Raw genomic sequence first — 26,006 nt, forward strand, 5'->3', positions numbered from 1 at the left:
TCAAGAATACTTAATTTTCCATTTCTTCATCAATTATTATATCTGTTTGCTGAGGATATTACTTGGGCATTGGCAATCTGATGGTGGCCAAGTGCGACTAAGAAGCAAACCCAGAGGAGAAGGCCCTACTGGTAGGACTTGGCACAGGAGCCCAGAGCCCCATGCTCGGTGTATGCCCTTGTGAAGAAGGCCGAGTATGACAGCAAGAAGAAAATGTCTTCAGTGACACCCACAAGGGGACCCATCCCATCTCTCCATGCTACACTGGCAGAGACCTAATGCTGGATTTGGGCTGCCAGATGGAAGAGTGTGGTTTCTGTAGTCCCAGCCAGGCTCTAAGGAAGCTGCTCAAGGACTGTGCGCTCAGACCATGGGTTCCTCCAGACAGAGTTTCCTTCCAACCCAGAAAGTCCATCAAGAAATGTCTTGTTCAGTTTAGAGAGATCAGGTGCCAGCTGAGCAAATGAAAAGTTGGGTGTCCAGTGTGTACTTACGCAGTGATCAAGTCCTCATATCTCACCTGTCAAAAGCTATCAGAAGAGGTTTTTTCAGCTTCTCCAGAAATGTTCACCCATTTCTTGGATTGGAGCATGGAAAACCGAAGCCCCCAAAAGACATTACTATGAATTCTGAAAACACAGATTTGTCTTTGAAGTCGTAGGTTTGGTAGAATCTACTACATTTAAAAAGATTTCAGGCTTTGGAAAAAAAAACCACTGTTTTGAAAGCACTTGGGGATTTTTTTGGCATGACAGATGCTGCTGTGTAAGACTATTATTTCGTTATATATGTGGGTAGTTGTCTTGTAAAAAGTATTTTGAGTTACAGAGTCTCTGTAATAAAATGTAATGTGCAGACACAATACTTGACTGCCCCCACATGCATATTTCTCCTTTATTAAAACTTACTACAATTAAAATCTTAACTCTTCTCTTCAAGCACAGTCTGTGTGTAAGAATACATGTGACAGCAAGTAAACCTTTTAGCTCATTGTTAATTGTTAAAAGCAAGGATTAGTAAGAGATTTTGCATTTTATCTCTAATTTTTCCTTCTATTTTTTTTTTCTTGCAGGCACAGCTCTCTCAGGCTTTAAATGGTGTTTCAGATAAAGCAAAAGAAGCTAAAGAATTTTTGGTTCAGCTGAAAAATTTATTGCAGCAGATACAGGTATGTAGAATATTAGCTGTTGTGATAATACATAATCAATAGAACTGAGTGAATAATTTATCTGATGACTTTGTCTCCTTTGCTGTTCTCGTATTTCCTGGAATCGTCTAACCTTTCTTGAATGTATTTGCTAGGCAAAATTACTCATCAAATAATGCCTGTAAGCCTCTTTTAGCTTCCGGATTGTTTGCTGCTTATTGCACGAAGCTGATATTCAATACTGGACGCTGGAGCTGTGTTGATTTGTATTTGATTGAATCCAGCCTCCTGCCTGATGATAATTCTTTGAATTTAGGATAAGTTCTCATTTTTACCCACTTACAATTTACTACTTGTTTTTCATCTAGCAATTTCTAAAAATGTACTAATTTCTGGATAAAATCCAGCCAACCTGTTTATTGGAGAATTTTTAGGAAGTCAAAAATAAGGAAAAAGAAACTAAATCAATTTGGTTGTCTATTGAAGGAGAAGATATTTCCATGCACATAATTGCCGAGCTTCAACAGTGAGAATAGGGCTCATGGTGAGTGCAATAATTGAGAGCACAAACCCCAAATGAAACAAGTTCTATTTTCAACCAGATTTAAACTCTGATCAGTGTTGGAGGTTAGGTGATCCTTAACTTCCTTCTCACCCTGCAGAGTGGGGCTGGGGATGTGCTGCTGTGCTTTGAGCTTCACTGATTCCAGGAGGGGACACTTGCTATCTGCAGCAGCAGCGCTCTGCTGCCATGTGTTTTCTGTGCGATACGCATCATCTGCTCCACGATATGCCTGCTCATCTTTCATCAACAAGCAAGTCCTGTTTCTGTTACTAACAGAAAGCCAAAGCCCAAGTTCAAAAATCTGTATTCGGTTTAGAACGTAATCATTAAAGAAATGACACTTTATGCTGCCAATTATGGATTCGTACCACAAATGCTGCCAGAGCTCGTGGATTGCCACAGAGCAGCATAATTACCCACCCTCACAGCCTTCTGTGACAGGGTGGGAAGGAGAACAAGCGAAGACTAGGAAATTGGTTAAAGGAAAGAACATCTAGCTGAAAGAAACCAGCATGCAGCCACTGACTGGTACCTGTCACGTGTCATGTTTTGGATGCAGTGTGAGGTTTTTCTCAGCTGACCTTAGCTATTTAAAAGGTAAATAGCTCATCCAGCCTAGTCACTTGGGCTTCTGACATTTTCCAAGGAGAAGGAGAGGTACCTGTAGAGAGCCGTTCTTCCTATATGTACTAGCAGCTATTTTAGGCTGGGATAACTCATCCAAAACAATATTCTGTCACCAGTCTTTTCTTGAGTCATCTACCTCCATTAAAAATGTATTTTTTCCCTCTTGAAACCCAAAGGTGGCCTATTACGACTATTTATGACTACGCTGTAAAATCCTTTAATGTGTTTCAATAAAATCACTGGCAAATTGCTCTGCTTAAGGGAGCTGCTAGAATTAGATCAAAAGACCAAGTAATTTCTTTGATGCTGCTCATTGCTTAAATGCTAGAGGAGGGCTTGAAAAAGGAAATAGTATCTACCAACCACCCTCTAAAATTCAGGTGTGTCTGGACACAAAGCTGGATGTGAACCTCACATGTTGAGCCAGTCTCCAGCGTGAGTCTGAATGAGGACATCGAATTTTAGCAAACCAGAACATAAGGACTAATCAGCTGCATATGTATTAGTAAGTGAAACAAGGCTAGGGTATAACTGAGTGCTAGATGATGATCACTCACACCATCTGACACGGCACGGTTTGTCCCATGACAAATTGTACTCTTCCCAGGTGAAGCCTGAGCAGCACTGACCGATGGCACATGCTGGGGATTGCTCCCAGTAGGCAGGTTTGGTGCAGCCATGCTGTTTTAGGGGAAGGGATTTCAATGTGTCAAGAGCTGATCTGTGCCTTTTGGCCTTTGGACCGAAGAACAGTTCTTGGACTGATTTTTGAGGAGGTAGATAGATGTAATTTGCATGTAGGTACCTGGAACCATGTATCTCAGTGCAGGGTATTTCTAATAGCTGTCTTGTGGTTACCACACATGCATACAGACACTACTCGGCTAAAATGTATTTTTACACAAAGGAATGAGCCATATGTTCATTTTATTATCCTGTTTCAATGCATGCTGGACCAGTTAGCCATCCACTCTTCATCTCTTCTCTGAGCATGTCAGAGCTACCAGGAACAGTGCTTTTGTCTTGCCTGGGGCAGTTTGCAAATTCATAATCTATTCTTTCTCCCGTTTTGCAGATCTGTTGGTTTCTCCTCGTCTTCATTCCCTTCCCCTTTCTGAGGTCACTTTTAAATCTTGTAGTCTTTTCTCTTTAGAAAATGCATGTTCCTTCCTCATTGCCCCTGTTGCTTCCTTGCTCCTCCTTGTTGTGGTCATTATCCGATTTTCACATTTTCCCATCTGCTGTAACAACTTCCTCCTTTCTCACTCGGAAGAGGCATGTCGCCAAACACCCTGTTTGATGTGTGAACAGAAAATGAAGAGAAAAAACGATGCACCACAGCCATTTACAGAGTCAGGCTCTGTACACATAACAGTGTGTCAAGAGAAGCTTGACAGAAAGAAGCTTAAGAGTGAGTCAGGTGTGATAAAAGCCGAGGAGGGAGAGATACAAACAGGAGGAATCTAGAACAAACCTGTGAACAGTAACCAAGCTGTGTGATGTCTCCCTGCTCCCCTCTTGCTGCCAGTGGCTAGGACAATGAAGAGTGAGCCCGCTTCCCTTGGACAGAGGAAGGGATGAAGGTGTTGTACTGCAGGGAAAGGAATGCAGTGCTGAAAGATTTGGTCTCAAAAGAATGAAGACAAAAGAAATGAACAGAAAAGAAGAGAATAGCATAAACAAAAGAGCTGAGAGAAAATAAGGAGTTAGGGGTGTGTGATGTGTGATGGCTTTCCATGGAGATGCTTCTCCTTAAGCACATGTTTAAAATCATCTCACTTTTTTTCTTTTTGTTGATTTGGGGACCTGGTTAAAAAGTTAACAGGACAGCTGAGCATCTCCTGGAAAGAGGAGCTTGAAAGCTTTCTCCTTCTAGCCTCCCCAGCAGATGAAGCAAGGGAGAGCCTCCCTTCGATGGATGTTACAGCACCAACTCCACAACCAGAGGGAGCCATCCCCTGGAGGAGGGTTAGCACAAGACTCTTCAAGACATTCACACAGATTTCTACAGCTGCAGTGGGAGTCAGTGGAAGCGGGGTTTGTGCCCTGTTTTTTGTATAGGAGTTTATGCAAGGCTGAGCGATACCCAGGCGTTGTTCAGGACTCAGCAGGAGTACACATTGTGCACCTCACGTGCTGGCCCCTGCCCAGCAGAGAGTTTTACCACAGCATCAATAAAAGACTGCCAAGCGCTTGCTATTTGTGAAAAAGTACTAGAGGCAATACACAAAATCTCAGGAATAATATTCGTACTTGATTCATTTCTTGGTAATCAGCCTATGGACTGCATCCTGGTCCATAATTCTCTTCTAGTTGTCATAGTGTAGAGCTAGTGATTTCAAGGGAGCTACACTGCAATAATTATACAGTGGGACAGAACCCTCTTACATATATATATGCATTGTGCATGGCAGGTTTAGATTTTACATTATGTTATACTACATCTGCTGTCTGGAAAAGTGCCAGTAAATCAAGGTTTTCATACAAACTTACTCTGTGGCATAGCATCTCACTGTTTTGTTTTATAGCATGTGGATATTAATGGTACAGCAATAATGAAATCAGAAAGGCAATAGGCATGCTAAAACCTTGAAAAGAAATCTTCTCTGAATGGAAAATGGTAAGAATGAACGATTGTGTAAGCTATAAAATGTGTTCTTTGATTAATATGTTTCTCAACTTCTTCTAGGAGAACGGGTTGGATTATGAAGCCTGTCTCGTTGCTCAGTGTGATGCCTTGGTCGATGCGTTAACACGACAAAAGGCCAAACTGCTCACAAAAGTTACCAAGGAACGTGAGCACAAGCTAAAAGTGAGTGTAACTCTCATTAGCTGTGAATATTCAGCTGTTGATACCTTGTGTTAGTGAGCGTTTTGTCAAGTTCTGAGCCCTTTAATGCTGAACAGCCCAATCCTGAAGTCCTTCAGCAGGTTCCATCTTAGCAGTTTAATGGAAATGTGCTTATACACTTAAAATTAGGCCTGTACTTCAGCAATTTCTTGAGTGAGGCCATCATTCTATGTATCTGATATTTTGGGGCTCACTTTTAACAGCTGCTTGTTAGTGTAACCTCTGTGTGATTTTGATTGTAGGTCCTTCCAAATGCAAGAAACCCCTTCTGCCCAAGTAAATCTTTGAGGATTTTGGTTTCTCTTCAAGTCTCTGAAATTCAGACAGGCCACCACCAGATATTCATGCGCTACTCGGAAGATATTAAAGAGATGCTGTAAAGGGAAGAAAAGAAAGCTATGGGTGGTTAAACAAAGTGGCAGTCAGAAAATAGGCAAATTTCTTGGAAAAGGGAACTACATAAATGATTTTGAGATATTACAGTGCTGGTAACATTAATGGCATCTAAGACAGAAGGAAAAATCAAAGTGAAAAATATAAAGTGGAAAACAATTAATAAAATCTACCTGAAGTAAGCATTCCAAAATTCCCGTGCTTAACAAGAACCAACATCTAGGACGTGCTTTTAACAGCATAGTTGATCCTGCTTTTCATTCCCCTTAGCCTGAGGTAACTGTGGAGTTCTGTGACTGAACACAGTGCTATTAGGCCTAATTTACAGCAGAATCTAGTACAAAATCTGGAAGAAATGAGAGGCATTCTTAATCCTAGCAATGCATCTTCAAGCAGAACAGGATCAATGGGGAATTGTGAAGATAATGGCAGAGTATAATCTGCAAGAAGCTATCCCTGCAGTTATCCTCTGTAATATTTGCTTTTTAAGTCAAAGGTTTTTTGAAAGCTCAATTTTTAGTGAAAGCACGATTGTAAATGTGAATACTGCAAATGCAAAAACATGTTCTGTGCTCTCTCTGCCCCAAGCAAACCTGAGGTTTGAGCAATTAATCTGCTCTGAAAATTGAGATTCCCTGCGCACAACATTTTGCCAAACTAATTATCGGTATTTACAATACAGAGCAAGTGAGTGTAGCTGATGGAGATGTGGCAATGGCCATATGGCAGCTAAATTAAGCATAGCTTTAACACACTCATCCGCTTGTTGCCTCTTCTGAAATAATTTTATACATTTCACTGTGAGCTGAGGCAATTATCAGGACTGTACTGATTGTTTTCCAGGTTGTTTGGGACCAGATAAATCACTGTACGCTGAAGCTACGTCAGTCAACAGGGCTTATGGAGTACTGCCTAGAAGTTATCAAAGAAAATGATCCCTCTGGGTTTTTACAGGTATTTTTCTTTCCAGTGTTCTGAGGAAAAAAATAAAAAATTGATATGTAAATCTGAAAATGGACTTCTTTGCTAATTAGCACCTTTCACCTCCAAGGCAGGTTCATTTTAACTCCTGTTGGTAATGTCTAAAAGGCCAGTTGCAAATATTGTTTCTTAGGTGCAAGCTTTTCTTTTTCTATACAATTTTAATATCACTAAATCTGATGGTTTTATTCCATCTTCTCTACATCAGACAACTCATTAGAGGTGTGTGCTAAGGTTTGAAGAGTTTTTAAATGTATAGAAGGCCCCTTAGAATCTGCCTCAGTAACTGTTGAGTGAGATTTTATGGCTAGATCTCATGTAAGCCTACAACATGAAGGATTGATCGGCAGGTGTCTCTTCTTTAACATTTGACTTTCTCTGGCTCAGTTCCAGGAGCTGTGCAGCCTAGGTCTCAGGGAGGAAGCAGGAGTCTTTCATGGTTACCATTGCCAAGACGAGGGAGGAGATTCGACAAATCATGAAAGGGTCAATTGATGAGAAAAAACATAAGTTTTACTATCCAATTAATTACTTGGCCTAATTAATCACATTAACTATTTTCCTTAATTCTTATTTTAACGTATTAGCTTTATTGCCTTATAAATTGCCTAAGAAGAAAGGCACATCAGACAGAATGATTTGTATGTGGCTGTCAGCTGAACAGGGCATGCTGCACACATGAATGCATGAATGTCAGAGGGCTGTCACAGTATCCCTAAGAACGGGATGAAAATTAGCCAACATAAACCTATTAGCACTCCAGATTGATTGTTACTGTCACGTCTGGTCTCAAACAAGAGTTAGGAATGTGTGGTGTATGTTAATCTCAAAGACTACACAGCATTTTAGCAAGCTGTCAGTTGGATACTACAGAACGAATGCAACCTTTAGGTCTTACGCACATGCTTAGATACATGCTTTCTTTTTGTTTCAGCTTATTTTTCCTATAACCTTTGTGACTTCGTTCTTTGTGCTCGCCTTTTACGTAAAAAAAGTACTTTTGTTTTTACATTTTCCTGGTTTATTTAACAATGATTTCCAGGTTACCAGCAAACACTGAAGCACTGCATTACTTAGAGCCAACTACTCCTGCAGCCAGGATATTGAAACGCAGCCAAGGGATCCAGCACCCCTGTAAGTGACTCCAAGGTTGTAGGAAGGCTGTAAGATGCTTCTCCACTTAAGGCACAGACTGGTTAGGAGCTGTTGGTGCAGGAGTCCAGACAGAAGTGTCTTACAGTGACAGTAGTGAGGAAGAATATCTGAACTCCTGCAGTACAGGAAAAATATCTCTGACCTAGACAGAAGAAAATTCTGCTCTCTGTGATTTGCAGGAATGTCACTGGGAAGGATTCCAGGTATCCAACTGGTGTTGCTGAACTCAAGGACAGTTGAGTTCATTGATTTCCTCAGAGCCAAGATTTTGCTTACAGAGGAGGCCATTGGGATCATCTTAGTGTGACTTCTGGCCTAATTGTCTGTACGCTGAGCTAGAGCAAAGATTTAAAAATGAAATTGTTTTGATGTATTGATAGCAAGTCCATCATATTCTAAGGAAATCTGGCTGACAACTTACTTCCCTCACTGTGAGAAAAACACACCTTCTTTTCCTTTTGATTTTTTACTCCTTTCAGCTGAATTATTTGTGCTAAATGGATAGACTCTCTTACATGTAAGCCTCTGTTTGTGCAACTGCTGTTTAAACAGGAGAGCAAAACGATACTGTACACAGCACAGAACAGAGTTCACAAGTGCATGAGGCATTCAGAGACATGATACATAACAATCTTAATGGTCTTTACGAATGCAGTTTTTACTTCCCTATTCTAAGATTGTTTTTGAAAGGAGGAGACTAAAGGATACCACATAAATGGAACTCACCCCAGAATTACTGGATCCCATCTCAACTCTCATGCTGTCGTATTCCTGGTTTCCTTGTGCTGTATTTCTCAGCCATACTGTCACTTCTAATGTCTTCCAATGTGCTGCTTCATCTGCAGTTTCATCATAAGCTTGATGCTGTCTTTCAGATTTCAGATGCTTTAATCAAACGTGTTCAGGTATCCCAGGAACAATGGGTCAAAGGAGCCTTGGAGCCAAAAGTGTCTGCTGAGTTTGACCTGACATTGGATAGTGAACCTTTACTGGAGGCGATTCACCATTTGGATTTTATTCAGATGAAATGTAGGGGTGAGCTTTTGTGATTTTGTTTTTCTGTTTTTCATGCACGTGTTGAAATTGCACTGGGAAGCGGGGGGACGCAGAGGGAGGAAAGAGAAATGACTTGAAATTGCTGGATATTTTTAAAAACCTTTCAAACAAATTAAGATCGCTGGGTGTTTCCGAGAAGGGTGTGCTCACCTTACATGCAGTGACCCGGACAGGCTCAGACAGTGATACCATGTGCCGTTGCATATTTGAAAAGATGAATTCTTCAAAGTAGGACTGTCTGTTAGCTTTGGTGATTCAAAAGACATCAGCTGCATGAAACTTCATGCCATTTTATAGCACTCATAGATTTAACCGAGTTAATCAAAATACTAGTTACCTCTATCTTGTCGGGAACAGCTGAAGTAGTAAATAAATACTCCCCCCCACACACATATGCTTCATTGGGAGAGAACCCCTTTGGCTTATATCCGGAATGTGCTGCTAACAGTGCTCAGGTTTTAAAATAAAATAAAACTGGGAGGTGGAGAATTACAGGCAGAAAGTAGTTCAGTGCCTGTACTGTTCCTTGATTCCAGTTGTCAGAACGATCCTGAGGGGCACAAATAAATGGAAGAGGAGGTTAAGGAAATTATTTAAAAGCAGAAGCTGATGAACAGTAGATGCCATTGGCAAAAATATACTAACAAACATGTGCTTGTAATGCACGTGGTGTATGCAGAGCACACAACTGCATCAGGATTAAGTAGAGAGATATATAGGCTGACTAGATGTTAAACTCATGGTGGTCTCTGGGAATCAGGCCACTTTCTCCACTCAGTGGTGAATCAAGCCTTAGTTAAACAAGTGGCCAACGGGGTAGAGGCTGGCAGAAGTTCATGAATAAGTTAAGAATAATCATGTAGTGATGTTGGATGTGATTATTTTTTTTAACTCCAAATAAGCATAAAGATTTCAGTTCAGTTTATCTGTTCTCCCTGAACCTGATTCTGAACCTAAGAGACCCAAGATGGAGTGGATCATTTGGCAGATAAATCTGTGGAGCAAGAATGGGTAAACGGTTAAAGGCCAAAGTCTGCTCACCAGGAATGGCTTACATCTTGACAGGAACAGGCTGTGTTAAAGAAGTTACTGAAAAAACATCTGCAAACTGCTCCTGAAATGCTTAGAGCTGTAAAGCAGTCAAGAGAGAAAGAGTATTGCTGATAAAGCTTCTCCAAATATTCTTGCATTTATCTGTTTAAATCAGTTTATATTTAATGCTGGCCATATTTATTATTAAATATATTTAGTACTAATCTTCCACCAATCTCCATCCCTAACATTTAAAGAATTTAGCTAAACTATCCACTTAGATTGCTCATTAGCCACAGGTCACTTGAGGTGAGAGCAGCTTAGGTATTTGGCTTGTGGATGTTCATCTGGCTTTAAGTGTGAGGACTTAGAGACTAATTGAGCCAGATTCACTGGAGCTTTATGAGAGATAGTACTGTCAGTTGACAAACCCATTTAAAGTACTATCACTGTTAAGCTCTGGCACTGAGCAAGACGTAGCCTGAGATGCAGAGGACAGGGCAGGACTGCTTCTGCTTAAGCCTGTGGAGAGCTTAAAGACCAGCTTGGGCACTGCTCCCCAGCAGCACTGTGATAGTTAGTCCTTGGGAAGAGCTTTTCCTTGGGCTGTCTTGGCTTTGATCAAGCTGCAAATCTCGTTGGGTTGGTCAGTACAGATGGCTGGTGCATGTTGAGACCTGGCCTGGCTGTAGAAATGGTGCAAACAGGGGTGGAAATGCCATTTATCCTGGTCCCCGTTACTGCAGATGCATACGGGACTGCGTTATTCCCCATGGCTCTGATGTGTGCCCAAGCAACGTGTGCCACCAACTGGTCCTGAGCCAACATTTGTAGGTACTGAGCATAGTTAAGTATATGCAGTATATTTTTCAGTTTATGACTGACTACAAATCTATTTGTATTTGAGCTGCTCACTATCTGACACATTGACATTTTTGTTTCTGAAATTTGCCTCTATGGACGTCATTGTGGACATAGTTACCTCTACGGACATCAGCCAGCTTTGCATCATCTTCTCATGCGTAGTGGTCTTGCATCTCAAGATACAGATACTACAGAGTAAACAACCCAGCCTTTCAGTAGTGAACACCCAGACCCACGAGGATTATCACTTTGCAGACTGAGAGGGAGCTGTTGTTGGTTGTGTTTTGCTATTTGTAGCAAAATCACCCTCAGGACTTGTATACTTCTGAGTCGCCAATTCCACACACAAAAAAATCTGTCTCTTCACATCTGCTCTTCTTTCTTGAATCTCACCTGCCCCAGCACACCGAGTCATCGATCTTTGCCAAATGTTTGGTGTTGAGGGGAGTGTTACTGACTTACCGTATGGATCAATCTGACAAGAGTAGATACACTAAAGACATCAGAGACTGTCTGTAAAGGGATTTTGGGGGGGCCTCCGAGAACAGGGCCAATGTAGCTTTTCCAGCTGCGTGCTGTTTCTTTGCAAATGCATTGCGATGTAAGGTCTGTAATATTGTTATCGATGCTTAATGCATGACTGAATTTCTAATTTTTTTTTCAAACTCTGGCCTCATTCAACCTCAGTGAGCTTGCATGGGTCATTTAGAGTGAAAGCTTGCTTGTAAGTAAACATTGATTCACTGTGTTAGACAAAGAAGAATGAAAATGAGAACAAATCACATTAGATTTGCTCTGATGACTTGTTCATGTACCTTACTGGTGGATTCTGTGTAAGCCTATATCTAAGGCCAATCTCAGTGAATAAAGATCAGGGAGTATTGTTTTCTTTTCTTTTTACGGAAAGAAAAAAGCAATTCAGTACCAAATTAAATGTGCAGGGAGCAGAAATGTGATAGAAGCAGAAGCGATGCTTAAGCAGTCGTATTGACTGAAGTGTCTCACTGACTGTTCTTTGGTAAGGGTCCTGCAGTCCCCTGTCTAGCTGACCTGCTGAGATACATGCACAGCTCTAGTATTTGCTGGTGTGCTGGGGTTTCCTAAATCTCCTTCCTCTGTCTGTGTTTTCTTCTTTTTATTGCTTTTTCTGAGTGCCTTGGCATGAAATTCCTGTCTTCTTCAATGACTAGCTCATTGTGTACAATGCATTTTCTCAGTTCAAGCTATGGACACAGGCAAATAATGTGTTTGAGGTTTGCTTAGTGCAAACAGCTGGAATTGCCATGCAGTCTTGGTTTGTTGTAAGATGTAGACCAGGTTCAAAACAGGAAAGAATGTAGCTACCTGCCAATTTTCTGTACCACCTCTGAACAGTCATTCATATCCACATGATGACAAATAACAAGCAAAATCTTAGAACAGCCTTACTCTACCCTAAGAGAAGATCAACTGTGAGATGCATTGACTAATGTGTTTCTGAAACTGCTGAGTTGACGTTAGGCATCAGTATCACATTTCTTAGCTAAGCATGACCTGCGTGTTGCACTTCTACAATAGCAGGACATTATTCAAGCTCATTAATAGGTCTTGCTGTGCCAATGCAGCATCACTTCTCCCTTTATATTTTCATTCCTTTCCTTCAAAAACTCTCTAGAGGACTTTTAAGTTGAACAAGAAGTGGGACAGCACTGTTATTTAACATCTGAAACTTCTTTTTTTTCCTGACAGCCTATATTTGTCTTTTCCTAGCGCTGTCCCATGGCTCTTCACTATGAAGTGCATCCCCGTGTCCCACTTATTCAACTCCCTCTGTACTTTCCTATGACTTTTACAGCAAGAGTTCACCCTCTTTCCTCCCAAAGGGAGTCCGAGGTCAAGATAAATCTCCGACCATCTGTGTCCAGCTGCTCCAGGAGGGCGAGTGCAGCAGGCGTAATCCAGCAAAGCTGGACACCTGCCTGGGGGGAGCTTCTTATCCTGTCCTGGGCCACTGTGCAGCACAGGGATTTGGGCAGTTTGTTGAGGAGTGTGGGAGTGCTGCCTAGTTTGCACTTAGTAAGCTTTCTGAATGAGGTTTTCATGTAGTTTTGCCAGAGGGAGTCTCAGAAGTAGGGGGGACCCAGCAAACGCTTCCTGAGAGAGTTAACAGGGTAGCCAGAGTGGCAGGAGTGGGAGTGGTGGCTGATGCAGCCCTGTCTTCTCCCAGGTTCATCAATCACTGAAAATACACATGCTAACAAACACAAACAAAACCCTAAACTAAAAATGGTTTGTTTAAAATTCGCTTTACCTCTGAATTCCTTGCTGTCATTTTTTTGGCTCCTGTAATGCCATATTTCTGTTACTTTTCCAGACACAGTGCCTTCTAGAGAAAAGTCTGAACTTTTTGTGTGGAAAAAAACAAGTAGGTCTTTATATATGATACCCTCTGAATCATCCTTAAATATCAAGGAAAAGCAGCAAAGGTTTCTATTGTGTTCTGTTTTCAGAAAATCCTTCAAGAGCTAGTTTATTGAGCTCCTTTGTTACAGGCCACACTCATTCTGCTGGGGTAGGGTGTTGACTTTTGTCCCTTCCAACGTGGGGGTGAAGCCTTAGCCTCCTGACACAGTAGGGAGCATTTTCCCCCTGTTTTCCCACAGACAGTTTGCTGCACGAAACATGAGCAGTCCTTTTTATGCTGAGAGGTTAAATAGGACGAAAGGAACAGCTCAAGGGCTTAGCTCTCTCACAGGCAGGAGGAGGAAAATAAACTAGAGGCTCAAAGTGGAGTACATAAAAGAAAAGCAAATTGACATTGTTAAGAGCTCAGTCAATGAATGCTCAGAGCACTCAGCTCCCTGCAAGACGCCGTGGAGCTCTGCAGAAATGATCCTAGCGCTGAAATTAAGCCTTGGGCAGAAGACGAGGCAGGGCCTGTGCGTCACGTATATCCCACTTATCCTGTGTAATTTCAGTCGTGCACAAGACATGTGCCAGATCTCTCCAGGAGACTGAAATTTCACTTAATAATTTCCAGCAAAGGGCGAACAGTGAGAGTTCAGGTGTGCGTGGTAGAGAAGGTGTGGTGGAGGCCTCTTCCAGAAGGTGTGGTGGAGGCCTCTTCCCAGAGACAGGGCTGAATGTTGTACTCTGTTTACTTTTATTTTTAAGATGCTGCTCTGGTCAACAGCGTCTTGGTGTGTTTTTTTCCTGGGCAAGTCAGTAAAAAAGCGTGTCTGCAGATAACTTCACAGCTCTAATTTCCAAAAGGACAGAGCCACAAGCAGTCTCCTGTGACGCAGAAGCTCCTTTGGCTACCTGAGCTGAGGGATTTAGATAAACGTTGCAATTGGAACAGTTTCCAAATACGTTTTAATTTACATATTTCTGCCAAATGGTTTGCCTAGCCAAGTAAAAACATTTCATTATATCATTTTGTTTTGAGGGCCATCTTCGGGGGTTGGACTGGATGATCTTTAAAGGTCCCTTCCAACCCACATCCTTCTGATCCCCCCCTACCATTCACTCCCCAGGAGGGGAGGGAAGCAAGTGGTTGTGGTCCTGCTCCCAACACAGACTGAGGGGGTAGGGCAGAGCTGCACTAATCTGTACTCAGTTCCTGTTACAGTGCCACCCGTCCCATTACTGCAGCTGGAGAAGTGTTGCACCAGAAACAACAGTGTGACATTGGCCTGGAGGATGCCACCTTTGAGCCACAACCCGGTGGAGGGTTATATCTTGGAACTTGATGATGGAGATGGTGGCCAATTCCGAGTGAGAATTTCATTCAGCATTTATTTGTGTTTCTTTGTACATAAGTTTCCTCAGGATATGAATTTGTGTCTGTCTGAGGGTGGGGAGAGGGAGTAGGGAAGGTTTGGTTTGTCAAAGCATCCCTGGCTTTCATTGCATGGATGTAGAAAGCTCTGGATGTGGTTTCTACTCCTTAGAAGGAGCCCCAGCTTGGGTAGGAATTTGATTGAAGCTCTTCCTGGGCAGCTGTCAAAGAGGCCTTGCTGAGGTGAAAGGTGGAATTTCAAGTCACTAGTGTATCTGCTGTGTGTCCTCCCTGGAGAACACCCCCACAGAAAATCCCACACCAGCCTACAGGGGCTGGAAGTGCTTCATGCCACGGAGCAAGGATTTCTTTGAAGCTCCTACTCTCGTCTGTCCATATTGTTTCCCCTTCCAATAGATGAAATTCTTGGTCCAGAAATGCATTTTTTTTCCCCCTAGTGTTCAGATTTAAAATAGGATCCTGCATGACAATACAGGATTTCTAATATTTTTCTCCGAGAGTGGATGATATGAGGCTAGGGGAAGTGTTCCTCAGTCACGCTGCAGTGGCCTCAGTAAGTACGGGAGGACATCCTGAGTGCCATCCTCCCAGACCTCCAGGGTGATTCCACAACTGCTCACTCATGCCTGTAGATGCAGGATACTCTTGTCCCCTCCTTCCACATCTGAATAAATGAACCGCAGAAGTAATTCAACCATCTTTCTGCCAGCCACGTCATGCTGGAAGCAGTGGTCTGCCTACCATGGACAGGATTGCTGCTACTGTTCGTACTTCTGTGACTTCAGGACCAGGCTAGGCTGATGTGTTCCCCAGGGCCTAGTGCCTTGAAATCATTACTACGGAGCACATCTGCTGTCTTCACAAGTGGGAAATTGTGCCTAAAACATGCGATGAGATTTCTTTGGGAGCTGTAAACTGGCTTCCCACCAGAAACCTGAAGGTTAGTAAAGCTAGTTAAATAGCCTGGAGCTGGCCCACCTAAGGAACTGCCTCCCCGTACCAAACCACTACACCACAGCCAGCAAAGGCACCTGGTTTGGATGCCCCTCATTAGAAAAAACAGCAATGTTGGCAGGGTGTTTTGGAGAGGGCACAGTGTTTCTAGAACTTCTCCTCAATTCCTTGGTCCAAGTATCATTTGTGAAAAGGTACCTTTGAGAATGACTGGCCAGAAGCTGCTGACAGAGTTAATGTTAGTAGGTGAGAGTGGTATCCATCCGTGTGCAGTGGATGAGGTGCGACACATTCCAGTGTCTTGGATAAACCATTTCAAGTGTTATTTACAACTAAAGAAATAGTTGTGAATAGACAAGATTTCAGGGTGTGCATATCCAAGGTGTGAATGAGCCTTGGTCCATTTGCCTGTGGCGTTTTATAACTGGCAAAGGCTTTAGGACTGCCAGTGCTGCCGTGTCAGGATTTTGGATTGAAAGGATACAATACAATCTCAATCCCTAAAGCTCAAAGGTCATGGTTTTTAAGTGAAACACTTTGTTTGCTGGGGTAGGAACATCCTGTTTTACCCACGGAAAGGTAAAATGCAGGCTTCTCAGAAATCCCATTTCAATAAGAGTTTGCTGACCATTTTCCTGAAGGATTACATATCTGAGAGCAGTGATACTGACTGCGCTTCATCAATTCTTGATGAGTAGATTTTTAAGAATGTTTCTTTTTTCCCTTTGTAGTGGAGAGCATCAGTCTGAATAAACACAAGCAGTGGTTATGGTGAAACAACTGTAAAAATAGATGGATTGGAAAATGTGAGAGTTGTCCTACAAATACAATGTTTTGCACAGGCAGCATATTTTATAATACAGAGATGAAAAACAGTTCTGTTGAAACTCTTTCTCTCCATGAAAGTTCAGAGGCTAGCTCAGGACTCAAGAGATTTTGTTATTGTGGCAGCCACCACAATAAGCAAGGTGGACAAACACAAACCCTGCCATGTACTTAAGTAATCCCTTTCTTATTCATCACATACTCCATTCACTTCAGGTTCCTATCAAAGAGCTTTAATCATCAGGACTGCTTCTAGGCGTATACTTAAGTGTCTTAAGTATGTCTTAAGTGTCTTGTGTCTGGGGGCTGAGTGCTCTGCTTACTCACAGCCTTAAGCTGTTTACAGCCTTTGCTACCACAGATCTGTGGATTTCACAAAATAAGAGAAATCAGAGGAGAGAAAGCTTGGGAACTGTGGCTTTCAGCCTGCTGCCGAACAGGATTATTTCCTTTTCTATCATTTCCTATTGCTGTATTCAGTTTGCCAATAAACATGAGGTTTCTAGGCTTCTTTCAGTTCATCACAAACTATCATCTGACTGATCCTGTTATTTTGCCTAGCTTTTCCTCCTCCTGAAATATTTTGCCTTATGCAAGTGCTTGCTCTTTAATAAACCTTTGCAGACTTTTATTATGTCTCTGCTGTCTAGTTGCTGTTTCATCAGGTGATGCATGTGATCCTAATCTTCAGGAGACTGGATTCTTCTGTCTCTGTCTTAGCGGGTTTCAAAATTATGTATTAATGCAGGCAGGAGACAACCTTTCCAACAGAATTAAACTGTGCTTACTTGTTTTTTATTCCTCCTTTCCCCCTTTTTATGGTCCTATATAAAGATAATGGCCATGGTGGTTGAGATTCTAGGACTACTGCCCAAAATAGTGTTTTTGAATAGGTGTTTAGGAAAAGAGGATAAAAAGTAAAATCTGTGTTCCCTTTTTACCTTCACCTTAGTGTCTCCAGTGCTGACCTTACTTGGTGTCTTCACTTCTGTAGCTATCCATGTTGTAACAGCCTAAACTCTGCATTCACTAAAGCCACAAGAATTTGTTTACTTGTGATTTCTGTTTAGAAGTCTTAACGTGATCATGAGACACTGAAACAGTTAAACTGTGTCCCTCTTTCTCTTTTTTTTGTTTGTTTTTGGTGTGCTTAGGAAGTATATGTTGGCAAGGAGACTCTCTGCACTATTGATGGCCTTCATTTCAACAGCACCTATAATGCAAGAGTCAAAGCTTTTAATTCATCAGGTGTTGGTCCTTACAGCAAGACAGTTATCTTACAGACGTCTGATGGTGAGTTTGTTTTTCGCCAGTTTCTAGAGTAAAAGCTGCAGCCCTCAGTGTTAGGACACTTGCATCCCATTATATCCACTGATACATGTGGGGCTTGCTGGCACGGAGATTTTGGATCATCTCAGTGGGGAGGCCAGGGACTGAGCTGCCCTCCAGGCGTGCACCTCCAGGTCAGGGCTGAAGAAAGCAAATCAGTAATGCAGGGCTGTGCCACTGCTGTCCCTGCCATCCCCTCTGCATGTGAACTAAACATGCACAGCATTTCCAACAAGCTGCATGCACCTTTCTGTGTGCATGCTTTTCCAGTGCTGTTTGAAGCTAACCCACATAACCCACATGCAGGTGACCGATGCTGCTGAGTGTACATGCAGAAGACAGTGCCAAAAACCACACGCAGCTGTCGGTGTATTCTGATGGCTGCTGCAGTGCACTTGGGTGGAAAACAGCCTGCTATCTCGGGGGGGGGAACAACCCAGTCCTAACTTCACTAATGATAAAATTCAAGCAGGCCATTTCTTTATGCTTTTGGGGGATTTTCCATTGTCAGTAACACTTCAGGTTTCAAATCTGCGGTTTTGTTTGGTTATGGAAGTTGGATGTCCAATTAGGGTCTTTATTTGTTGTAGCATACAGAGGCAGTTATGCAACACACTGGATATTTTGTATGCCATGCTGTCTCCACTTTTACATTTATCTTTGGAATCTGTGTTTTTCCTCACTACTGCTTCAATTTCAGAGCAAGGTTTGATAAGACAGAGATGGGAATTTGTGCTTGTTCTTCTGTAATTACACTTGACATCCACAGAGGCATTACAAGAAGTTCATCTTCAGTAATGATATTGTAATGAATTGAGAAGTATGTGCTGTCCTCACTTCAACTTTCATGCTGTGTTGCCAAAATAGGCCAGTGTAAATTATTAATACTTTAAGAGCTTTTTCTCTATTTTTTTCTTCCCTTCTTTGATAAACTGGTGAAATCAGCCCTTACCAGCATGGACACAGAGGAACTCTGTTTTTATTAGAGACAATCCTGAACCAATTCACACTTGTGAGCATTTTCTGCATTACGAAGAAGACTTTGTTTCCTCTATGATTTTCTAGTTACTGTATGAGAACAGCAGATCACTGCCCTTAGAAGCCTCCATTCAGAGACGCAGATGATATAAGGCACACGAGTAATTTACACTTCCATAGCACCTTTCAGCTGCCTGAACTGAAAAATGCCTTTCAGGTCTTCCTGGGTTATGCAGATTGCATGAAGCACTCTTTTCTTTCTCACTCAGTCACCAGCAGTCACCCTGAGCTGGGTCTCAGTGCAAAGCAGTCCTGTGTAACCTCTAGGATAATGAGGAAAGATCGTCCTTGTTACTTGAGAGTGCGGCGGGGTCTTTAGGAAGGCCGATCCTCGTTCTCCTAGTGGAAGTAGAGCATCCGATCGGTGTGTACAGCCAATTCTGTCACAAACCTGCATCTCCTTTTCCCCTGCACAGTGGCGTGGTTCACCTTCGACCCCTCCTCAGCTCACAGGGACATCGTGCTGTCAAACGACAACCAGACTGCCACCTGCAGCAGCTACGATGACCGGGTTGTTCTGGGCACAGCCGCCTTCTCCAAGGGCGTGCATTACTGGGAACTGCACGTGGACCGCTACGACAACCATCCCGATCCAGCCTTTGGCATCGCCAGGATTAACGTGGTCAAGGACATGATGCTGGGCAAGGACGACAAGGCTTGGGCCATGTACGTTGACAACAACCGCAGCTGGTTCATGCACTGCAACTCCCACACAAACCGGTAAGCACCATCTGCACAATTTTCTCCTTATCGGTTGTTTTTTTTTTATCCTTGTCATCAGAGGATGAGATCTCAACAAGCTGTAGGCCACCTCCCTGCCAAATAGTTATTTTATTCCTGACAGAAGTCTGCCTCACCTGTTCTTAAAAGTCACCGGTGACAGAGATGGCATCTCATCCCCAGGCAATCTGTTGGTGTATGTTATCCTTTCCATTAGCAGCTTTTTCCTGAGATCTAGCCTAAATCTCCCCTGCTGCGATTAAAGCCATGATTTCATGTCCTACCCACAATGTCAGTAGATAGGAGTGCCACACACTCTAAATGCCTTGTATATTTGGAAAACACTGTATTTGTATACCTACTCTACCATGATGGGAGACTGATGTACAAAGTCTGGCTGAGGATATACAGCAGGTGTGTGTCAGAGTGGGAATCAATTTTGATTTAGTTTCCTACTGCCTGTCTCAGCAGGTTTTCCATACTTACTAGATCAGATGTTGTTTCAGTTATATCAAATGATTAAAAGAAAGGTTTGCAGTCATTTTTAAAACACTAAAAATGCTTGTATTATCTCCTTAGAGGGAAATTTCTGCCAACTTTCATGGCATCCTAAGCTGATAATAATGTCTCCTGTTGAGTAGTCATTCAAACTCTAAAACATACTTGTATTTTGAGTACATATACTGCAATTGATGGTAATTTTTGTTTGAAGCAGTTTGATTTTTTAGTTCATTACATACAGGTGGAAGAACCTTGTAGCTGGACCCAAAGCTATCTAAAGTAAATATGAATATTTTCATCGGCTCCAAAGGCCAATGAAAGGTCTTTTTAGGACATGACTTAGGTCATGTCATAAGTAAATGCAGCATAAAATAACATCAGAATAATAAATATATCAAAAGGTTCTCTGTCCCTTTAATATCTTGATTTGATTTAGGCTGGAAGTAATGTTAAGCTGGGTAAATTTTAATGCTCTGTGAAACAGCTTATGTTTTCTGGAAAAAACTGGCAAACGTTCTGTGTGCTGCTGTCCCAGAAACCTATTTTATGGATTTGGTCCTAGGCATGCTTCTTCCCGCAAGCAACACAAGAGCAAAGCAAAAGCTTTCCTTCTGGGAAGCAAAAGCAATGGAAACACTTTGGGTTTCCAATCATCCTGCTTAAACAGGAGAACAAAGTACTTTGTGTTGATGAGAGCTTCCCTCTTTTTACTAGGTAAAACACAGAGGTTTGGCAGGCACATCCAAGGAATGGGCAGTCCAGTAGAATATTCTTTCGAGTGAAATACACTGACGAAGGGCATGTAGTCTCATGAAATCACATGCGCTTCAATGAAATTAGGTCTAGGCATTATATTTTTAACCGTGACAGTCAAGTAGGTCAGGTTTTTAACTCATTAGCTGTGGTAGTCTTGTGGAAACAATTGTTGCTGCCTTGTCATTTTTCCCCACTGGAGACAAGTGCATGATAGCACAATGTCAGTCCAAAGAAAATTTATTGCCAGCTTTTAGCCTCTCAGATGTTATTATGTTGGAGGAGATATCCTAGTAATCATTTCATCCATCCAAATCTTCATGAGACTAAATTAGGACTATAAATAAATGACTAGCTTCAAGGATAAGCTGGGGTGGAGCTTGAAAGACCGAGGCATGGGACCTGACAAGTTTAGAGCACTTTTCTGTTCTTTTTGCTCACAGCAAGCACAACAGGATCTGTCTGCATCCTTAAAAACAGCCAGGCTGGGCTCAACCTCTGTCGTGCTAGAGGAAAGGGCACGAACAGATGAACCTAATGCTATAAAAAATAGAGACCTTTGAGAACAGGTTATGCAGACACCAGTTTGATACTTCAGGGCAGGGATATACCTCTGACAGGTACCTTTCAGCCTTGTTGTTCCTGGAAATAATCAGTTCACAGCAGAGATGTTGTGTGCCCATTGCTTAGAGGCATCACCACTCATTGCAATGAAAGAGATGGAAATCACACTGAAATATTTTATGCTGAAAAACAGGGGGACGTCAAAAATCTGGACAGTTAATCTTTAAGCCCCCTGCTTAAGGAGAGTCTCTGCACTAACTTCAAAGGTCTCAAGAACAGGTTCTCATCACACAGAAATACTACAATTGATTGAAGAATACTGGCCTTGACAATGGACATGGCAAAGTTGTGAAGTTACTCTAAAGTCAATGAAAAAACACTGTTAATGTGGAGTTAATTCTTCAGTGTATTAAACAGTGTTCATAAGTTAAGGTTTATTTTTCAATAACAACGAAACTTACTGCTATTCTTAATTCCTCAAGCCAATTCATTCAGTCCTGTTTTGCAAATTGTCCACACTGCTGCTGAAAGCATTCTGAGAACGTCAGATCCCACTGCAGCAGACAGTGGCATTTTTCAGGGTAGCCCAGTTCCCGTGTCTGCACTCAGACCTTCCAGCCCTACACATAAGACTGGCAGTCAGTACTCAGCGCTGTGCACAGAGGTAAATATTTGCAGGACTGTGGGAAAAGGTGTGTGAGAGTTGGGATTTACTGGGAATAATGAAAGTGGTGCATGTTTTCAAAAATGGATCATCATTGCAGAAGTACTACTGTACCAGGTAGCTGCCTTTTCCTTTCACTTGGCCTGCAGACTATCAGGAGGCTGTAGGATAACTACCATTAAGTAGTTTAAAAAGACATTAAAGTGTCAGCTCTTGGACGTGCTGGCACAGAAGTGTACCAGGAAGGAGCATCAGTTTAAGTTGCTTGAGCTAGCAGGCTTTTGTATTACAACTAAGACATTTATTAGAATAAATATCCAGTAAAATATCCAGTCTTGATGATGTGTGGAAGAGTGACTGTGTTCTGCACAAGTTTGCTCATGAAACTTTAGCTGTCCCATCTTTCCTCCTAAAGGAGGTGACCGTGACAATACTCCCAAAAGCACTGGGTCTCTCAAAATAAGTTCCCAAAGACATCCTGGGATGCCCAGGAGGAGCTGTTCAGCCTCAGAAGCCATGGCTTCATCCTGCCAGAGCCTGCTGCTCCCTGTGGGGAGGTGGATGCTCAGTAACGAGGCAGCTGGCCTGCTTAAGTGCTGCAAAATTTGGGGCAAGAAAGCCAGGGAGAGCCCCATGTCTTGCTCCCCTTGTCCCGGGCAGCCCTCAGCTGGGTCATGTGCTGCAGGCAGCAGCTTCTCTTCAGCAGGGCTTTCCCCTTGGGCTGCAGAGAAGTCACTCAATGTCACCATGTAGCACGTGGCTAATTAGCCCACAAGAAGCAAATTAGTTTATTATATAAGAAAGAGCATAATAATCTGAAATAGGCAAAGTTGCCGTTTCTGTTTCCCCGAGAGAATCAATGTCATTTAAAAGGATGTCATAAAATCTATTTTGAAACACTGCAGGATATAAAACTTGGTGCACTGCAATCAAAGCTGTTCTCCATCAGAGGAAAAAAAAGCAAAACAAAAAAAAACATTATCCATTTGTAAATAGCTCTAGATCGTGGTAGTGACACTTCCCACAGTCTCACTATGAGTTTTATGATTGAGTGCTTTTAAAAAACAACAACCTAGATCTTAAGACACTGAGGCTAGGTAAGCATTTTAACTTTTGTTGGAAAATAATATGCTTTATGGTTTTGGAGAAGAGCTCAAACACAAACTTGTTAATGCTTACAATACCAGAAATAAATTAAAGGGAGCTCAGAACTGCACGGTTTTAAATCTAACACACCTGAGAGCCCAACTCCTGATTCTCAGCTGTACCATTGTTGTTTGAAGAGCTATAAATAGAGATGTCAAAATATTGTTGCCATTACTATCACAGATAAAACTACTTACACCTTAAGAGGAAATTGTGTGTGCCACATTTAGTCTAAAGGAAAAGCAGTTTATGACACCTAGTGGACACGATGAAAATTTGTTACCCTGCACCATATTCCTAGTGTATTTGTTTTATCTATGGGATAAATTTTATGTTAAAATTGCATTTATCCCGTGAATTTTGTGTGCCTGAGGGAAGCTCGTGGGACAAAGGACAGTTGCTTCCTTTCCTGATGCAAATGACTTGAAATCTGATTTAGCCTGAACAAATTGTGTCAGGTTGTAAATCCATTGCAGAGCCCCCACCCCATGACATTAGCGAAGTAGCAGTGCCTGTGGCCAATCTGCATATGTAGCAGATTTCTTGCTCAGTGCTCTTTAAAGTAATACTGGGTTTGACTAACCCCCAAATCAAAGTGCATTAACGTCAAATCGTTCATGCATGTAATGGCTGGATCTGTCCTGGCACACTCTGATACCATGGTAGCTCTCAGCAGCTGCTCCTGACACAACCAATTATCCCCGATACTAATAGCTGTGCCCCAAAGCCTAGAGCAGCTCCCAGCCCTATAGCTGAACACCTCGCCAGCCGCAGATCTACGTGTATCCTTAACCAGCCCCACCTTCCCTTCCTCCCTGAAACCAGGATCTGTTGGACCTGTGCTGGCTCCCTGGCCTCTGGGAAATTGGGTCCCCTTAGGGATTGCAGAGGTGAGTCTCGAGCTGTTAGCAGGCAGAGCAATTAAAAACGAGTGCCTAGCACAGAAGCTTTTCTGCTTGTTCATTTTCTGTGCGCATCACTCCACCACAGTAGGGGCACTCTCAGGAGCTGTCTCCAGGACTCCTGTCCTGCACCTTCGGCACTGAACTGATCTGCTTACCTGCCCAGCTCTTGTCAGCTCAGGGCCTCTGTTAGCTTTGGACACAATTTTTAGCGCTGAGTTTACAACTGGAAGATAAATGGACCCAATTTCTCTTTCAGATATCCCCTTTAAACTCTGATGAATGTGGTACATATGTTTTGGGTACAGGTGCGGTTTGGTCATTGCCAAAGTGCTGTGGGGCTAATCTTTTCTCTGTGCTGCTCCACTCTCCCCTTCCTTAGTAAGACTGCTTGTCCTGGAGAGAGCAGCAGCGGTGTAGCATTCTGCCTTCACTAAACCAACCATGCGGTCCCTTTGTGCCTTAGGACTGAAGGAGGAGTCTCTAAAGGTGCCACCGTTGGTGTTCTCCTGGATCTGAACAAGCACAACCTGACCTTCTATATAAATGGGCAGCAGCAAGGACCTCCAGCTTTTGAAAACATTGAGGGTGTCTTCATGCCTGCACTGAGCCTCAATCGAAACGTCCAGGTAGGTCTTCTGTAGTTTAACACAACTTGCCCTGCTCAGCTAAAGAAGGGCATATGCTACCGGCCCTTTCTGCTGTGACAGGTAATGTCATTTGTGGGTAGTCACTACTGATATTGGCTCTTTCCTTCTCAGCTTTCACTGAGAAGGCTAACACTTTCTTGAAAACTGGATTTGACCTTCTGTCTTGCCTCAAAGGTGTGAGGGGTAACCCTGTAAAAGCAAGCAAAAGTGCCTGTGCATCCTAATGCCTACATTGGTCTGCTGCAACCCAACCCCTTAGAAAGCAGCAGGGTTAAGGCTTCTTCTGCCAGTTTGACTAAAAAGCACGAGTATCCGAATTCCACATAGATCTTGTGTTTAGAAATAGTTAACATTGGCAAGAGACAGAAATGCCAACAGCAAAGCAGTAAGTAGAGCAAAGACAACACAGGTCAGAGAATTGGTTCAACAAAGAAGACTCTGAAGTTCAGGGATTTCTCTCTGTTCCCAAGAGATCTCCTCTTGGAGGAACCCTCTTTCAATATAACGTGTTTTTTACTTCAAAACCACTGCATATGGCTAGAAACAGGAGGTAACGTAAGGGAGAACCAGCAGCTCTACCTGTGGAAACGCCAGAAGCCTGAGGACTGATGGAGGCTGGTTTTAGTCAGACAGGACCAATGCAGTCAGGGGTGGAATATCCATCATTTACAATACTCAGACTGAAGCAAGAAACCTCACGTGGCCTTACATGAACATCAGCATTAGTTACTGATGACATCCGAATCTTCTAAGGTTTTGTAGCTTTATTGTATTTGATGCAAAATGCAGAATTGCACCTGCCTGGGCACCTGACTGCTATTTTCAACACACATTTTCAATTGCAGCTTTCCAACATCCTTTAAGTACCTTGCTTATGTTTACCATGACCAAGTTAAGGCAGAGCATGGCCAAGAAGGTGTGAGGGGGAAGCTCATGGCCAGTGTTACTTCTTCTTTGCACAGGTGACCCTGCAGACAGGACTGGAGGTGCCACAATGTGTAAAGCAGCCAAAGTTGCCCAGCAACTAATGAAACTCCTGCCTGAGCCCCTGCTGGATCTGCAAGCTTTCTCAGTGTGGTTTGGCACCTTTTAGTAAGTCAGAAAAAAAGCATTCTCTTCCCTACGTAAAATGTTGTACACCGTGTTGCTCACTGAGTACTCCACTGGTTACAGCTCGCCCACTCCATCTTTGATTTAACAAGCCATAGCAAGCATACCCACAGAACTGGCACGTGATTACAACTGGGTACCTGCACATATCTATACTGCATTGCATACATGTGCACACACATGCATACACATATTTATAAGGTGAAAAGGTAAATGAGTGTATTTTCTCTCCCATGGCTGGATTTGTACTCAAAAGATATTAAGGATGCTTGAAAAAATGGGCAAGACTAGGACTGGAGAACATTGGCTGTGGGAACAATTCACCAGCTGGTGAATTTGGTGGATTCCTTTTGCCTCCTGAAATCCTTAATTCAAGACAGTGTGTGTTTTGGCAGCTG

The 26,006-nt window shown here is 42.6% G+C and overlaps 1 protein-coding gene across 1 annotated transcript in view; it reads left to right on the forward strand.

The window, feature by feature from the left end:
* TRIM67 (tripartite motif containing 67) overlaps positions 1–25,526 on the forward strand; it is a gene marked incomplete at both ends in the record, with an annotated part of 30,174 nt that extends 4,648 nt beyond the window's left edge. Inside the window, 9 exons of the mRNA XM_084285191.1 lie at positions 1,073–1,168; positions 5,029–5,151; positions 6,427–6,537; positions 8,595–8,754; positions 14,282–14,427; positions 17,386–17,524; positions 19,015–19,318; positions 24,315–24,477; positions 25,461–25,526. Of these exons, the coding sequence (XP_084141317.1) occupies positions 1,073–1,168; positions 5,029–5,151; positions 6,427–6,537; positions 8,595–8,754; positions 14,282–14,427; positions 17,386–17,524; positions 19,015–19,318; positions 24,315–24,477; positions 25,461–25,526 (1,308 nt within the window). The remainder of the gene's footprint in view (positions 1–1,072; positions 1,169–5,028; positions 5,152–6,426; positions 6,538–8,594; positions 8,755–14,281; positions 14,428–17,385; positions 17,525–19,014; positions 19,319–24,314; positions 24,478–25,460) is intronic.
* Positions 25,527–26,006: the final 480 nt, after the last annotated feature.

This window comes from Netta rufina, assembly GCF_964035555.1.
Source record: "Netta rufina genome assembly, chromosome: 3".
Taxonomy (NCBI): Eukaryota; Metazoa; Chordata; class Aves; order Anseriformes; family Anatidae; genus Netta; species Netta rufina.